This window comes from Nicotiana attenuata, unplaced genomic scaffold (genome assembly GCF_001879085.1).
Source record: "Nicotiana attenuata strain UT unplaced genomic scaffold, NIATTr2, whole genome shotgun sequence".
NCBI classification, from domain to species: domain Eukaryota; kingdom Viridiplantae; phylum Streptophyta; class Magnoliopsida; order Solanales; family Solanaceae; genus Nicotiana; species Nicotiana attenuata.
In genome coordinates, this window is record NW_017670297.1 from 109,074 (window position 1) to 126,880 (window position 17,807).

Genomic DNA, 17,807 nt, shown 5'->3' on the forward strand with positions numbered 1-17,807 from the left:
GTGGCTAAATTTCGATTATTTTTGAAACTGTGGCTAGTTTTAAATGACCACTTGTAAATCTGGCTATTTTTAAGTTTTAGGCCACTTTTAGTTACAAAATGGGTCATATCAAAGAGGCATCTGGGCCTTGCTTCCCACTGATAACCTCAAGGATTTGCTAAATTTTACCCACAAGGCACATAACTATTAGGAATTCATAGATGCCGTATATGTCATGTTGACAAACTTTAAAAATTCTAATTCATTCACCACCAAGACTTACAGTCTAGTAATACTTAATGCTTTTCATAATTCATATATGAGTGCATGTTCAATTCTCGATATTTTGTATGTATGTAACTGGCAAAAGACCACCTCTGTTGAATAACAATAATAACAATAACGTTGAAAATCAACGAGAAAATTAAAGGTGAATAAAGATGTGGAAAAAGTCTTCATTTCATGTATCCAATAGCACATCCCATATGCTTAATGTATACAACCATATTATTAGCTAGTGCAACTTAACCTCTAATGCTAGAACATATGCTTTCTCCTATGACTTGGATCATATTTCTCAATCCTCACCAGTTACTTTAATTTGGGCGAGACGCCATCTCAATTGGTCCAATTTGTCTTGCAAACTGCACACAGTAACACTGGAGTTAGTCATATAAATTTTATGGACATTTTTATTTTGATTTTTCAACCCGATGTCCGGTATCGCTTTGGGGCCCGACTAATTAAGATTTGTGAGGAAGTATCACTTTTCGGAGTAAAGTGCTTCCTACCAAAAGCGATTACATACACAAAACTCAAAAGGATAAAGGAGTACTCACTATAACCTTTTATGACTGATCGACAATATTTGATATATAAGTTAATTAATTTAACGATGCAAGTCATTTGAGGTAGAAATAATTAAAACATTATAATAAAAAAAAACTAGGCCACCTGAAAATAGGCTTCTAGCTTCTTTCTGAGTACTGCATATTCTCTCTTTAATTGCTGGAAAGTTCTCTTGCATCTGCTTTATAATTCATGGAGAACAAAAAAAAAAAAAAAAAAAAATCAGTCACGTAATAATCAAGATTAAGAATTAGAAAATCAGTCCAAATGAATGAACATGCATCCCTTGATTCCCTGACAGCCCACCTAAAAATAAAGCATAAAGACATCTTTGCGCAACAAAAATTGACTTTTTAATTATCTGTTCCTTAATAGTTTCAAATTTTCGAATTTGATGAAAAGCTAAACAGTAAAGGAGATGGAATAACTGTCTTTCATATCTCAACGTGTTTCTTAGTGGCATTTGAAAAATATTACTTTTTTTTTCGACAATTATTAATTAATCATGACTAAATTATGTACAATTTTTGTGATGCACGCCTATTGTCGCTAAAATTTCATCCGTTATTTTGTGATATTTATAATTTTCGGATGCAAGAGCATACGTAAAAGCGCAATATGTTAAAGTAAAGTAAATTCTGGATTGAGCATCTTGCAAGGCATTGATTACGACAAATTCCAGAGGATTTCTGGGTATATATATTTAAAATAGTAAGAAAATGCAATGGAGATTAAAAAGAGTAGAATTTGTGTCATGATTCGCTCCATAAACGTCCGATAAAATGTTGTAATGGAGTAGTCCTAACATGCATGAGAAATATATATATATATATATATATATATATATATATATATATATATATATATATATATGAATTTAATTTCTATATATACAATGATCATGGAAAATAATTTTTTTTGATATTATTAGGTCATCTAAAAGATATCCATAAAAAAAAAATTAAGCGAAAAGGATTTTTGCATAATCAAGTCCATCTAAAAGGTACTCATAATAAATGGAATTAGTAACTTAATTAATTACAAAATAAGGTAGATAAAATCAGAGGTGAAACCATGATTTGAAGTTTATGGGTTGAGGATTCTAGCTACTTTTAAGTTACTGAGTTCTAAATTAATAATTTATATACATGTTCAATAAAAATTTTAAGACAAATATAGATTTTCGACCAAAACTTCTAGGTTAGGCTGAACACGTAAGACAAAAAGGTTACGTACCCTTCCACATTTCCAGCTCGGCAGTATTCCCTGAACTGCGTACATTCAGTATTTACCTTCTTGGCTCCAATGCTGCTAAGACAAGAGAAAATTATTGGTACTTCTTGGCTAGGTTGAAGAAACGGGCTAGTTTTATTAATAGCTCGTTTGGCCAAGCAGTAAAAATCAGCTTATTTTGAGAAGTATTTTTTTTTAAAAGTATTTTTCTCAAAAATACTTTTGGTGAGAAGCAGTTTGTGTTTGGCTAATTAATTCGAAAAACACTTCTGAGCAGCAATTAATATTTGGCCAAGCTTTAAAAAACTGTTTCTAAGTATATTTTTCTCAAAAGTGCTTTTCAAAAAAGTGCTTTTGGAGAGAAGCTACTTTTTTCTGCTTCTCCAAAACTGCTTCTGCTTCTCCTCAAAAGCACTTTTTTTCTTCTTTCAAAAGCTTGACCAAAAAAAAAGCGCTTCTGCCTCAAAAGAAGCTTGGCCAAACAGGCTATAAGTATCATCTAGCTAGTTTAATTTGTCACATATTCTTGTATTGTTATTACTACTGATTACCTTGAACTACTGCCCTTGAACTGGTGCATATAGCTATCTAGCTTTGCAAAATCTAGAGGTTGTTTCTCCCTGAAACGCATCAAAATATAAACATGAATTATACTTCAGTATCATTTATAGTTAAACAGTCGATATTCCTGAATGTAGTCTCCAACTAATTAATTAGATCGTCATTGATATTAGTACGTACTCTATTATATATGACTAGGAATTAATTAAGATGTACATAAATGTGTATAAAATAATAAAGGATCAGTACTGATGAAACAAAACTCACAATGCCTGGTCAATGCTATGGATTAAGCGAGCAGAATCTTTATAAAACAAAGTAACAACTTCCTCTACGAAGTTAGGATTAGCATCATCCTGTAGCTCTTCCAACTGAATAAATTGCTCATCAAGATATCCCTGCACCCACGAGATATCAAACTCGATCATATAATAAATTTCGTTTCAAACCAGAGTGCCAGAATAATATCCTATTCTCGTGCCAAGTGCATGTGGAGAAGAGTATTGTGCATATCTTATAGTAGTAAAAAGAACGAATGTATGCAACAACTAGGTAAATAGTAGTAGCAATTAATTAAAGAGTTTAGTTATGTCTATGAATTTGTAAGAAATATTTATATGATTAGGTTGCTTAAAGAGCAACTACAAGTAACTCTATTTAATAAATACCAAACAGTAACTTAATTAAAATAATGGAGTAATAAGTTTATATGTTATTAAAACATGTTAAGTTACCATGCCCAGGACCGCATGCACCTTGTACCATTTGCGGTGTCATAGGACACCGTTTCGCTGACAAATTTCATTATATATTTATGAGAAAAATAAAAACAATGAGGTTATATAAAGAAAATGATACCGCTTGTCATTTATAAGTAATTTATTTTTGTCGATTTTTTAAAATTGTAATACCGCTTATGCAAAATCCTAACTTATGCCATTGACCATGACAGTAGGGAGGACGAAAGCAAGGAAATGGAAGAAAGAGAAACCTGATCGAAAAAGGACTGCCTTAGGTTGGCAAGTTGCCGATGTAATTCCATAGGAGTAATGATTAAATTAAATAACAGACTCACAGATCAGAGATGTAGTGATATGATAGAGAATGAGATGGGAATTAGGCATATGAAAAGAGGGTTTATATAGGAGCGGGGAAAGAATAATGACGCCATGGACGTTGTTTTAATTTCTTATTCTTCTTTAGTTACAATTGAACTTTTATGTTGGCTATGTATTCAAAATTAGCACGATGATATTTCTTCCTCCTATGGAAAAATAAAATAATTTTATTCATTTTTTCGGTTGGTAATTAATACGTTCACTGTGATGTCCAATTGTACATTAGGAAGGCACTCATCCTCGTTACCCTAAAATCAGGGGAGGAGCCTGCCTTACAATTGAACCTAACAGCTTTCGTCTAAATTTTATATTTGTCTTGAGTTATTGAACAATAACTTAAAAGAATTAGAATCCCGCACACAAAAACTTTAAATTCAGGCTCCGTCTCAGCCTAAAATTGGAAGGTTTTATGCATGTAGAAAATTTGCTCGCGACATGTATAAAGAATATAGACTTGAATTTATTGGTGTTAGCTAGACTAAGACACAAGCTGATTACTAACCTTAGTTAGTTAGTAAACTTAACTGTAGTCAGGCGGTTGAATGTGTAGTTAGGAAGTTAAGAATTAGTTAGTTAATTACTGTATATATACAGTGTTTAGAAAAGATACGATTTTTGCATTTCCATTTTTCCTCAAATTTGTTCTTCATTCTTCTCAGTTCGCTCTCGATCTACTATATCTTTCTCTCTTGTTAATGGCTATGGCTGCTAACATGATACCAGAGCCACCGGCGTAGGTCCTCATCGCAGCTCGAGTTTGCTCCGATCTTCTCAGAAACCTCAGTTCAACAATTTCTAGTTTAATTGTCGTAGAGTTCATCTGAGCTAGAAGGAGCTAGGGTTTGTGAATTGGGAGAGAATTTTGCAAAATTTGTTCAATTCAACTGATCGGCAAGTACTTTGTTGCTAGAAAATGACAATTGGAGATGAGTCGAGTCCCTCGAGTGGTGTACCTGTTCCTCCTAACACTGGAAATGGTGATTTGGGAACAAGCACCACAAGTTTTCCAATAATCGATCATAATCATCCTTTGTTCTTACAGCAAACCGATACTCCAGGAAGCACACTGATTTCACTTCTGCTGACTGGATCGGACAATTATGCTCTATGGAGTCGTGCTATGAGAATTGGCCTTTTAGGTAAGAGCAAATTAGGTTTTGTTGATGGTCGACTTCCTAAAACTAGCTAGGTTTAAACCTGAGTTACATGATCAATAGGAAAAGGTTAATGTTGTTGATCTGTCATGGATCATGAATTCAGTTAGACCTGGCTTATTGAGTAGTGTTCTGTATGCTTCTGATGCTCATAAGGTTTGGGAGGATCTCAAGGAAAGATTTGATAAAGTCATTGGTTCTAGAGTTCTATATCTTCATAGAGAAATCCATAGTCTTACTCAAGGAACCATGACAATTGCTGATTATTTCTCTAAATTGAAAGATCTGTGGGATGAATTTGACGCACTCATGCCTTGTCCTGCTTGCCCTTGTCCTGAATCTAAGAAATATTCTCAACATTTTGAAGCTAATAGGTTACTGCAGTTTCTGGTAGGTTTGAATGAAACCTAAACCCAAGCCAGAAGCCAAATTATGATGATGTCTCATGTACCTAGCATCAACAAAGCATATGCACTACTTGTTGATCAAGAAAGTCAAAAGTCTTGCAACCTGTCAGCAGTCTATGCTAATTGCTGAAGGGATAGAAAGCACACCATTGTATAGCAACAGAGGAAATGGAGCCCCGGGAGGTAGTTACAAGTTTAAGAAGAGTCGGGTTCAATGTGAATACTGTTATTGCAAAGGACACCAAAGAGAATTGCTACAAACTCATAGGATATCCACCTGACTTCAAGACCAAGAAGAAAGGTTCTACAACTCTTGGTTTGTATGCTAATGGTGCCTCGGGTGTAGATTTTGCTGTAGGAGATACTGCTTACAGGCACTCTCAACCACAGTGTGCAATACCTCAAGCCAATGCTGCCTATCAACAGAACAAAGGAGGAGATCCCTATGTGTATCCACAACAATCAGTTGTCTATCCACAGCAGCAGGCTCCTAGCTATGGACCTCCTCCTCAGCCTCATTCAGCTCTTGCTTTCTTTACTAAGGAACATTATTAGCAAATTCTTCAACTGCTGTCAAAAGGAAATGAGGAAGCTCTAGGACCATCCAGTTAATTGGCTGCAACAGGTACTCTGATTGCCCTAATGACCAATTTTGCCAATAAGAAGTGGATCATAGACATTGGTGCCTCAAATCATATGACTTCTAGAATTGGCATGCTTAATTCACATAGTACTATTAACGACGAAAGTAAAAATGTAGTTCACTTACCAAATGGAGAAATGGTGTCTGTTACTCATAAAGGGAAGGCTATTGTTGTTCTTAATGATCAAACTATATCTAATGTGATGTACATACCAGACTTTAAGTACAACGTATTGTCTGTATCACAACTCACCAAGGAGCTTCAGTGCCTAATTTCCTTCTTCCCTGACTTCTGTATTTTTAAGGATCTCTACAGTGGTCAGGTGAAGGGGATTGGTATGGAGAATCATGGACTGTATCTTCTACAAGGAGAAGGTCTTTAAAACTCCTCAACATTGTCCGAAGGAAGATGTCTTAGCACAGTTGATGTCTCTTCTAGTTCTGAGCCTAAGTCTAGTTCTAGTACTATTTCAAACTCTAGTTTATTCTCATCTCGTAGTCTATGGCACAAGAGGTTAGGACATGCTCCTGTAAATATAATAAAAAGGTTCAATGTAATCAGTGATGTGAAAGACTGCTCCACTAACACTGTCATGTATGCCATTTGGCTAAGCAATCAAAAATGCCCTTTCCTCTAAGTAATTCAACTACCAAGTCTGTATTTGAATTAGTACGTTGTGATATTTGGGGACCCTATAGGGTGCCAACCTATGATGGAAAAAGATTCTTTGTCACTCTAGTTGATGACTATTCTAGATATACTTGGATATTTCTTATCAACACTAAATCTGAAGTTGTAGTAGTGCTGAGAGATTTTCTGGTAAAGCGAAGAATTTGTTCTCTATACTGATGTAAAGTACTTGAGAACTGACAATAGAAGTGAATTCTTTAGCAATGAATTTACATCCTTGTTAACTACTCTTGGCATCATACATCAAAGATCTTGTGTATACACTTCACAACAACATGGAGTTGTGGAACGAAAGCATAGAACAATTCTGGAGATGGCAAGGTCTCTCAGATTTCAAGCCTCTATTCCTCTAAGATTCTGGGGAGAGTGTGTAACTACAAATGTATCTCATCAATCGACTTCCATCCAAGGTAATTGGGTACAAGACACCTTTTGAGATGCTCTATTTGCATCCTCCCTCATTGCATCACTTAAGAGTCTTTGGGTGCTTGTGCTATGCATCCAGTCCTAAAGTGCATGATAAGTTTTCATCTGGAGCAATTTCATCTGTTCTCATGGGATATTCATCCACTCAAAAGGGATATATTCTATACGATCTTTCCTCAAAAACCTTCCTAATCAACAGGAATGTTACATTTCAAGAAGAAATATATCCTTTCAAGCACATAAAGTAGATCACTAATCCTTTGTTTCCTGTGCTGGAGTTTGTTCCTGATGCTATTGATAACTCTGTTTACAGCTCCTCAAAGTGTGATACAGTCCTCTCCAGGAACTTCAGTAGATGACAATGCAGACAATCATTGCCATATTCCAAACACAACTAAATTTCAACTATAAGTGAAGATCCTGTAGTTGATCCTCTAAGTTCACATGAACTTAGAAAGTCTTCTAGAACCAGTAGACCACATCTGTGGCTACATGACTATGTGGTTCATTCAAAAGGGTCCAAATGTGCCTATCCAATCTCAACTCGTGTAACCTACTCACACATTTCTCCATCTTACAGTCAAGTCTTATCAGCTCACTTTGCATGCACTGAGCCTCAAACATACTCAGAGGCAGTCAAAGATCCTCAGTGGGTTGAAGCTATGAAACTGGAGATAGCAGCATTAGAGGATAACCACACCTGGAGTATTGTTGATCTGTCCCCTGGAAAGAAACCTATTGGTTGTAGATGGATATTCAAGATCAAGCATAAGGCTTCATGGGAGATAGAGAGATTCAAGGCAAGATTGGTAGTCAAAGGCTATCGTCAAAGGGAAGGCTTAGACTACAGTGAAACCTTTTCACCAGTAGCTAAGATGGTCACGGTTAGGTCCAATATTGCACTGGCAGCTTCAAAACAGTGGTTCATATACCAAATGGATGTGCATAATGCCTTCCTCAATGGTGATCTCCTAGAGGAAGTCTATATGGTAATTCCTGAAGGGTTTGTCAGGCAGCGGGAGAATCAGAAAGTTTGCAAACTACACAAATCTCTATATGGTCTCAAACAGGCTCCTAGGCAGTGGAATATGAAACTGACTGAAGCTCTGGTGTCAATGGGATTTGAACGCAGACACTATGACTATTCCCTATTCACCAAGAAGACTGTAGGTGATGTAGTCATAGTCTTGGTGTATGTGGATGACTTATTGATGACTGGTAATAATCCAAGTCTGATTAGTGACACTAGGTGTAAATTGCAGCAGAGGTTCAAGATGAAAGACCTGGAGGAGTTAAAGTTTTTCCTTGGCATTGAATGTGCAAGATCAAATGAAGGCATCTTCATGAGTCAAAGAAAGTATGCTCTTGAGCTAACTGCTGAGGCAGGTCTAGGTGGAGTTAAACCAGCTGATACTCCACTAGAGTTGAACCAGAAACTTACATCAGTGTAGTATGATGAATGTATCCATCATAAGGAGTCATCTGGGAATAAACTACTTGAAGATCCCACCAGGTACCAAAGACTAGTTGGAAGGCTATTGTATCTAACTATGACTAGACCTGATATTGCCTTTGCAGTACATGTATTAAGTAAATACATGCACTCTCCTAAAGTATCTCATATGGAAGCAGCTTTAAGGGTAGTGAGGTATATTAAAGAAGCTCTTGGTCTGGGATTGATCATACCTACATGACATACTGTGCAGCTCACTGCCTACTGTGACTCTGATTGGGGAGCATGCATAGAACAAGAAGATCAGTCACTGGGTACTTAGTCAAGCTTGGAAGGTCCTTGATATCTTGGAAGTCCAAGAAGCAGAACACTGTCTCAAGAAGTTCTGCAGAATCTGAGTTTAGAAGCATGGTTGCATGTGCAACATAAATTACATGGTTGGTAGGCTTGTTTAAAGAACTTGGAGTCAACATCCAGATGTAGTGAAGATGATATCAGATAGCAAAGCTGCAATACAAATAGCAGCTAACCCTATATTTTATGAGAGAACAAAGCACAACGACATAGACTGTCATTTTGTTTGAGAAAGAATCAGCCAAAGGACTGATACGAACTAAGTATATTCATACTGAAGATCAATTAGCAGATCTGTTTACCAAGAGTTTAGGGAAGGCTCAACATCATCACTTACTGAACCAGCTTGGAGTAGAGAACTTGTTCAAATTATCAACTTGAGGGGGAGTGTTAGCTAGACTAAGACACAAGCTGATAACTAACCTTAGTTAGTTAGTAAACTTAACTGTAGTTAGGCGGTTGAATGTGTAGTTAGGAAGTTAAGAGTTAGTTAGTTAATTTACTGTATATATATACAGTGTTCAGAGAATAGAAAAGATACGATTTTTGCATTTCTAATTTTCCTCAAATCTGTTCTTCATTCTTCTCAGTTCTCTCTCGATCTACTATCTCTTTCTCTCTCGTTAATGGCTATGGCTGCTAACAATTGGTCATTTCAATTCGTTTTTGCACTATTTTATCGAATACGAATAAACGACTGAATTCTACTGAATATGAATTTGTGCGTGAAAAGGAAGATTTTAGACTTTACATTCCTTTATAATTCGATCAGCGCAGGGTCCAGGACACTTGTCGTTCTTTGGTGTCTTGCTGGGGAATATTGAAAAACAGTATCATTCCTTAAGTGACTAAATAAGGAAAATAGAATTTATAAAAGCAAGTGACTAAATACGGAAAACAGAGTTTATAAACGGAAGCCCAAATTGGACGAAGATAAAAAGAGAAAACCCAATGATTGGTTGGCGTATAATGGATCTGTCTAGAAACAGCAAAAATTGAGATAAAGTATTGGACTAAAGGAGAAGAGATAATTCTAGCTTTATTCCTTTTTATTGCTTTCTTCCCCCCATTCACATCTCATCCATTGTTAAAAGTACAACCAAAAAAGCTTTGATACTAGAATGGGTGGATTTAGGATCAGAACATATTTGTTTATCAGCTTCCATTTTAAGAAAATAAAATAAAAAATCATTTTAAAATTTTCGATTCTCTTGTTATATCCTATGTTGATAAGAATCGCCGCCCCTGTCCAACGATACATTATTGGCTCCTTTTTCGTTTATCTTTTAGTATTTCTTTGCCACTTATTTGTTGGTTCCCTATTAATGTTGCAGGTGCCATCACTTTATTTTTATTTTTTTGCATAAATACTTGAGTGGGATATATATCTCTAGAGAATTATCCCATCTTTCACAAAAAAAAATACCAGTTTATTAATTTTGCAAGAAGAATGTGCTCTCAAGAGAATATTTAAACATAAATTTGAGCATAGATGCAATACAAAAGCTAGCTTTTAGGGTGACATTTTACAGATATTTTCCCCACAGTATCTATTCTGCTCATACTATCCAACAAATTCTTTTTAGTTGGCCGTTTCCGGGGATCGAACCCGGGTCATCCGGGTGACAGGCGGGAATACTTACCACTATACTACAACGACGTTGATGAAAAAACATAAAATAAACGCCGTTGCCGGGGATCGAACCCGGGTCACCCGCGTGACAGGCGGGAATACTTACCACTATACTACAACGACCTTATTACGTCAATCGTCTTACTTCTATATTTATCGCTAGCCATCTAAACGTAACAAACCAGTCCACTATAAATATGGAAAGACATCACATTAATCAAGCTAGCAAAATGTATATTTTTTGTACATTAATATATATAATATACATTTTTTTTTATATAATTTTACTGACAGATGTAATTATTCTTGCCCGGCCGGCAAAATGCATAACTTAAGCGATTTATTTTCCATGTTTCCGCTGTAGATATTAGCTACACGACGCATGTACTTTAAACGTTACCGCGAGACATCCATTTTCTCTGTTTTCATTGCCACTTTTATATTTCATCAGCTGACAATAAAGGATACTTAGGATAGGTGACTTTCGACTTATATAATATGACGATGACTTCGGAATATCTATATTCACATCTAACAAAAGTAACAAGTCATACCAAATATTTTTGCTCCCTACATAGGATTGAACGGAGAAATTCAAAAGAGAAAAGAACATCTCGAGCACTAACTAATCTTCAAATCAACAAAAAATGACTAGCGATAGCTACGGTAACTGGGGCTGTACATGCAACTCTCAGCATATGCCACTAGGTTCTCAGGTTGCGGTAGACGAGTGGCCAAACCTGATGGACAACGAAAAAGACACATCAACAAATTGCTAAATTATATATAAAATGTGAAGTCTTACAGTGACAAGGTTGTAGAGGCGAAAATTAGATACCTAGTTCATATGCTTTGGCTGCCACCTTGGCAGCAATGTGAGCTGAAATCTTTCTTATGTTGGAAAATGGTGGGTATATTAGTCCCTTCTCAAAGTTCTCTTGACTAACTTCTGCTGCTAATGCTTCCGCTGTTCAGACGAAAAGAGTGGAGAGAAAAATGTAAGAATTTATGAAGAAACGGAAGTCGTTGTCCATGTTACTTTTAAGATTTAAGCGACTTGGATAGTTAAGATTCATATAGCAGATCTCAACTTGCTTGCGATTAAGGGATAGTCGTTGTTATTGTTATTGTGATCAGTGAGAATATTTTGTTTATTCCTTTTGCTTTTTTCTTTTGGGCTTCAGGGGTTAAAAAATGTGACCAAGTTGTGGCAGGTGAGAAATCCACCCAATAGCAGACAAAAGGGCAGCCCGGTGCACTAAGCTTCTGCTATGCGCGGGGTCCGGGGAAGGCCGAACCACAAGGGTCTATTGTATGCAGTCTTACCCTGCATTTCTGCAAGAGGCTGTTTCCACGGCTCGAACCCGTGACCTCCTGGTCACATGGCAGTCAATACAAGGAACTGGAATACTATCCACTGCAATCTTCAGACAATGTAAATTTATCCGATGTACCAAAGTTCGAGGTAAGAAGCTTCCAATGTAGGTAGAAATCTGTACACAACAAGCAGATAAAACAACTATTCGCGACATGTTTCCAAGAACTAGTAGATATAACAGCCTTTGTAATTTTAGGATCGCATTTAACCTACATCAAGTAAAATGATCTAGGAGTAGTAGAGGTATAAAATGCATAGCTTGGCGTAGAGCATGAGAGACCGCTGGAATGAAAATGTAGTTGGACAGAAGATGGACTATTTGATGGTGTCAACTGGAGCAACTAAAGCGGACCTGGTTTCGCAGTTCCATATACAACTTTTATAAACATCAACTAGTTCTCATATTTCTTTTTTCTCTCTTTTCCTTTTTTTTAATGCTTGAAAAACAACTGGTTCCCATCTTGTTAATGCACCACCTTAGTGTAAAGGTTGGAAAGATGCCAATTCCAAGTTCAAATGTGAGCAATAGCATATGCAAAGAATTTCAATCTAGAAAATCTAGAAATAGAAGCATTTTTGCATTGCCAGGGAACAGAATCTCCATCCCTCTCTTGAAAACAGCAAAAGTAAGCTTCTCGGTCTTAATTATATTTACTGCTGTACTTTGTTCCACAGATACATTTATTTATTAAGAAAGGAGAGAGCAATTAATAGCAGATATTATAATTTGCAGAACTTACAGGCTGCCAGGAGCATGTCATCATGAACGCGAATTGCACCGGAAATTAGCAGTCCCAGACCAAGCCCAGGAAAGATATATGCATTATTTGCCTAGTTTATAAAAGAGAGAATTTAGTACTTATATCGTATAGTACTTGTTAAGAGAAAATAAAAACCACGTCGTTTTGACATCTCAAACCTGGCCAGACACGAAGACTTTCCCCTTGTACTCAACTGGAGCAAACGGACTCCCGCTAGCAAAAATGGCTCGGCCCTGAGTGGAACAAGAAAATATTATAGAACTTCAAAATTAAAACATATGGGAGACAAGAACACTGACAGAGCAATACCAACTTCATACATAGTTACCCACAAAGTGGACTGTCTAATAACTTACATTACTCCATGTATAAGCCTCTTCAGCAGTACATTCAGACTGTGACGTTGGGTTGGAGAGAGCAAAAATAATTGGTTTCTGCAGTGCAAACATTTAGAACAGTAAGTTCCTCTTTCTGAGATGTATTACCCAAACCCGGTGGACTGCAGAATGTAGCTTTTCTCCGAGAAGGATTTCAAGGAACAAGGAGTAGTACCTCATTGAAGGTTGCCATAGTTTGTACCACCTCTTTAGTGAACGTCTTCCCAGCTCCGGAAGACCCAATCAAGACAGTTGGCTTAATTGACTGGTACACAATAATACGAGTTGAGAATGACACTGGGAAGGGGAGGAGAGGGGAGAGAGAGATCGCAAAAGAAGGAGAAGGTGATATATTTGTCGTACCTTCACAGCATTCACCAGTTCTTTTACTGGCTCATGGTCATGAGCCCAGGGCCTCTTAAAATGTTGAAGTGACGCCATACGAGACCTAACAATCAACCCCTAGAGAAAGAATGATGGGTGGACGCTTAGTATAACAATGAGCTGCGTGAAGAATGATAGAAAAGTTAAAAGATATGATACAGGCGATTTCAAATACCTTAGAATCCACCATCCAAATTTTCTTGCGTGTCTCTTCTAGAGGGGCCCCAGTCTACACAAGAAAGACTAATGCATAAAACACTTGGCATATTTCATTGTATTAAAAGTGGTTGAAACTTTTGATACGAGATCACTAATCAAAACAAAGACAAATTGTTTCCTTCAAGTCCAAACCTGCTTTGACATTTCAAGAGCTATGAGTTCTGCTATACCAGTACCAGCCTGCATTGTCAACAAGTGATTTAATGAACATAAACGGAAATTGCAGTAACGGAGAATGGAAGGGAGAACTAAACATGATCAAATCCAGCTCTGCAATGTATGGAATAAGTACCTCCCCAGCTCCCAGGAATAAAAATGTATTCTCTGCTAAGGTTCCTCCCACCAAGTTTAGTGCTGACATGATCCCTGCAAGGACCACAGATGCTGTTCCCTGTAAGAAAGCGCAGAACAGGATGATGTTAGTAATAGCATCGTGTATCAATCATACAAATACCACATCTACGTCTCCTTACAAGAATGAGTCCTTATCTTACCTGAATGTCATCATTGAAAACAAGGTGGCTAGTTCCATACTTTGCAAGAAGGTCAAATGCATTATGATTCGCAAAGTCTTCAAACTAGTGATGTGAATAATGAAGTTAGAACACAAAGTGAAGTTCAATTTACATATGTACAACTTTTTCAGAAGAAAACCAACCTGAATGAGCACTTTCTCGCCGTAATTCTGCTTGACAGCAGACATAAATTCATCCAGGAGTTCAGCATATTCCTGAATGTGGAAGAAGCATCAAGTAAAGAAAGTAAAGAAGATATACAACCATCTATGAGATGTACTTTACGACCTAGCATTGTAGGAAATAAAATTATGAACCTGTCCTCTAGCTCTTCTTTGCCTGAGCCCAATGTAAAATTCATCTTTTAACAATTTCTCATTGTTTGTGCCCACATCAATAGTTATCGGCAAGCACTGAAAAGAAAGAAAGGGTAATCAAGATACAACACTATTTGTGAAAGAAAGACATCATGTCCATTTCTAGCAACCGTTACATTTTCCCTACAAAAACTTACAGCTGACGGCCGAACGCCTCCAAGAGCGGTGTATAAAGAGAGTTTTCCCACAGGTATCCCCATTCCCTGTCAAGATGCAATGATTTTCAGTAATATGCCTTTAGAAACATAAGATAAATATGCGAACAGATATGTAGTAGGTATGTTAAAAAATAAATTGGTGCATAGAGGATCTAGGAGTATAAGAGAAAAACTAGTTTTCTGTTATTCCTAGGAACTCATCTAAGATGATTTCAAATAATTTGAGTGAAGTTCATATACAACATACCTGGCAACCTAGGTCCCCAAGGCCCAATATTCGTTCTCCATCAGTTACAACAATTACTTGAATTTTCTTCTCAGGCCAATTCTTTAATACCTCAAGAATTTTGCCTCTGCAAATGCCTATCGCATTTCAGTTTAAAATGAAATAAGAAAAATCCTCGGGCCACTAAATTGAGAATTATCTATTGGGTTCCTAATACATACTTTTCTTTCAAGCTGATAAAAAGACCTTGAGGACGTCTGAAGATGCTACCATACTTCTGGCATGCTTCGCCTACTGTTGGTGTATAAACTACCGGGAGCAGCTCTTCTACGTTTTCCATGAGAAGCTTGTAGAATAGCCTCTCATTTCTCTCCTGCAACAAGAAGCATACACAAGAATTTGTGTATCACAAGGCCAATAAAGTTGGGAATAAAGATATAGAAAGACTTTATCCAACTAAGATCTATTTGTTTGGGAAGTCCCAGATGTAATCAGACTCCAAATATTATTTTGTCATGGTGCTCAACTTAGTAGAACTTAACAGAGAGCAGAAACCGAGCATTATCAAAATCATTTGTGCTAATACCTGAAGATCCATCATAGCTATGTACCTTTGCAGTGGTACATCATACTGACGCAGATTGTTCATCAATTTCTCAACCTGAGATAAGAAAAGTGACACAGTGATGCAGTTAAACAGTCAGCTTCCATTTGATCAGGGAGGGGAAGACTGGGAGAAAAATCAAGAATATGCAAAAACCAATATGGACAACCTGAAGCTCCTGATCAACAACTACAGGAGGAAGAAGACCACGCAAATAGTGGGAATCCCTTTCTTTCTCACTGAATGCAAGCCCTTTGTTGTAGTTTGGATCACGCAACAATGAGTATCCGCTGCTCACCAAACAACAGAATCATATTCATAATGGACATAAAAGAAAAACACTTCTCAGGTTCAGCTGTTCATCCTCTTTCTCTATCATTCTATATATATATATATATATATATATATATATATATATATATATATAAAAGCTGTTCATCCGCTTAACACTAAAAAATATGAAGTTAATCAACAAAATGACATCATTTTCAGGTGAGTTCAAATAAAAAATTGTTTTTGATATACTTTTGCGAAGCCAAATATAGAAATCACCCAAATTAGTGGTGTCCATCATGGTGTATAGAAACCAGAGGCACTGTACTTAAGGGCCATTTGGTTGGTAGGATAAGAGATAACAATCCCGGGATAAAATGCGGGATTATGTTATCCCACGTTTGATTTAAAATATTTAAACAAATTTATTTATTAGCTTTAAAATAAATGCACTAATTTAAGTGAGCCGAACTACCCCTTTATCCTGCATTACTAATCTACCAGAGGCACTAATTTAAAATAGAGGCTTAAAATATGTAAACTAAGTAGCATATACAGCAAATGATTAAACTATATATGTCTGATTTATTCATTTCCTATTTCTGTGGTTATATAAAATTATTACTCAACAAAACATAAAAGACCAATCCAAGTGGCATTTTAACAATAAAAAAATAATAAAATCTGGCCCGGACAGAAAATTTCATTCTTTACCAGATTCTAATAAATTAATCGAAGGAAACGAACACAGATAGAAAAAACAAAAACAATTTAAAAAAAATCGGAAAATCAGATCAGTGCATTGGAATTGTCGAAACATTAATGAAAAGGTGAAATGTTTAAACCTAGCAACAGAGTGAGTCCAAGGGGTAATAGTTTGATCTTCAGTGGCACTATCCTCGCCGTAGACATCGCCGACTCCTCCACTGACCGCCGATTTTGAATCTTTCTCAATAACTGGAGCATTTTCCTTCATCTCCTTCAAAGTATTTTCCATTAAAACACTGACATTCCGGTCTCCGGGTTTGACATTTGAGCTCACAGACGCCAACACCACTATTGGAACTGACATCCTTTTCTGAGACTGAGTCAAACATCTTGAAACCCCAGATACCGAATTGTTCTGCCCAAAAACCAAAAAAAAAAAAAAAAAAAAAATAGCCACGTTAGATCATCTGTTTTAAAAAACATTTGTAAGATTAATCTGGCTTAATTGTGTTATAAACGTTATTACCGTAAAACTGCTTCCGTTCAACGAGAACATTGTGATAGAAGTAGGAGATCAAAAGACTGAGCTTTTAGTAGTGATTTGAAAATGGGAAAGAGAGAAATTAAGAGAAGATGAAGAGTGTAATGGTAAAGCTCTTAGCTCTCCTCTCCTTCTAATGTACTTCTTCTCCCTCTCTCTCTCTCTCCCTCTCTCTCTCTCTCCTACCTGTAAGTTCGCTTTTTATCAGGGGGTTTTGCAAGGAAAATGCGGCTGCTGCACGCTGTAAATTTCGCTGTGGACACGTCTTAATTCCAGCTTTATACTTTATTGCCGCGGCAAAAATAATAGAAAATATATAAAATTATATATATATATATATATATATATATATATATATATATATATATATATATATATATATATACACACACACAAAAACTATACAAGTTTCATATACTTTTTCGGCTACCAAATGAATAGTTTCTGGCGCGGGCTAAAACTGATAATACCCTTACACTTAACCTTAGGGGCGTTTGGCCCATAGACAAGTTAGGTCGAGATAGATTAACGGCAGGACAAGGGTTCGAGAAAGGGCCGGACCACAAGTATCTATTGTACGCAGCCTGACCTTGTATTGCTGCAAGAGCCTGTTTCCACGGCTCGAACACGTGACCTCCTGGTCACGTAATATCAACTTTACCAGTTACGCCTAGGTTCCCTTTATTTATTTTTTTGTCTTTTAATATATTTTTACTATTATGAGGTTTAATTTATCAACATAAAACTTTAATCCATGTGTTGCTAGCTAGTACCCGTACTTTATT

General features: G+C 36.5%; 2 protein-coding genes and 1 non-coding gene across 3 annotated transcripts; all 3 read right to left on the minus strand.

The window, feature by feature from the left end:
• Positions 1–420: 420 nt before the first annotated feature.
• LOC109237426 (histidine-containing phosphotransfer protein 4) lies at positions 421–3,747 on the minus strand. Its single transcript, XM_019403733.1, has 6 exons — positions 3,614–3,747; positions 2,890–3,020; positions 2,613–2,681; positions 2,065–2,136; positions 934–1,006; positions 421–623 (listed from the first exon to the last, which is right to left on the minus strand). Exons 1-6 carry the CDS (start codon positions 3,662–3,664, stop codon positions 576–578), a joined length of 444 nt encoding a protein of 147 aa, XP_019259278.1. The 5' UTR covers positions 3,665–3,747; the 3' UTR covers positions 421–575.
• Positions 3,748–10,552: 6,805 nt separating this feature from the next.
• Positions 10,553–10,624, minus strand: TRNAD-GUC. The gene has a single exon. It is a non-coding gene; the product is annotated as a tRNA-Asp (tRNA).
• A 366-nt stretch (positions 10,625–10,990) lies between these two features.
• Positions 10,991–17,258, minus strand: LOC109237427 (NADP-dependent malic enzyme, chloroplastic-like). The gene is made up of 20 exons (XM_019403734.1): positions 17,008–17,258; positions 16,619–16,896; positions 15,670–15,790; positions 15,483–15,557; positions 15,118–15,269; positions 14,918–15,023; positions 14,650–14,715; positions 14,453–14,548; positions 14,279–14,350; positions 14,115–14,198; positions 13,913–14,011; positions 13,753–13,800; positions 13,577–13,630; positions 13,381–13,479; positions 13,193–13,282; positions 12,997–13,074; positions 12,799–12,873; positions 12,620–12,710; positions 11,340–11,468; positions 10,991–11,241 (listed from the first exon to the last, which is right to left on the minus strand). The coding sequence occupies exons 1-20, from the start codon at positions 17,035–17,037 to the stop codon at positions 11,153–11,155; spliced, it is 1,932 nt and encodes a 643-aa protein (XP_019259279.1). The 5' UTR covers positions 17,038–17,258; the 3' UTR covers positions 10,991–11,152.
• Positions 17,259–17,807: the final 549 nt, after the last annotated feature.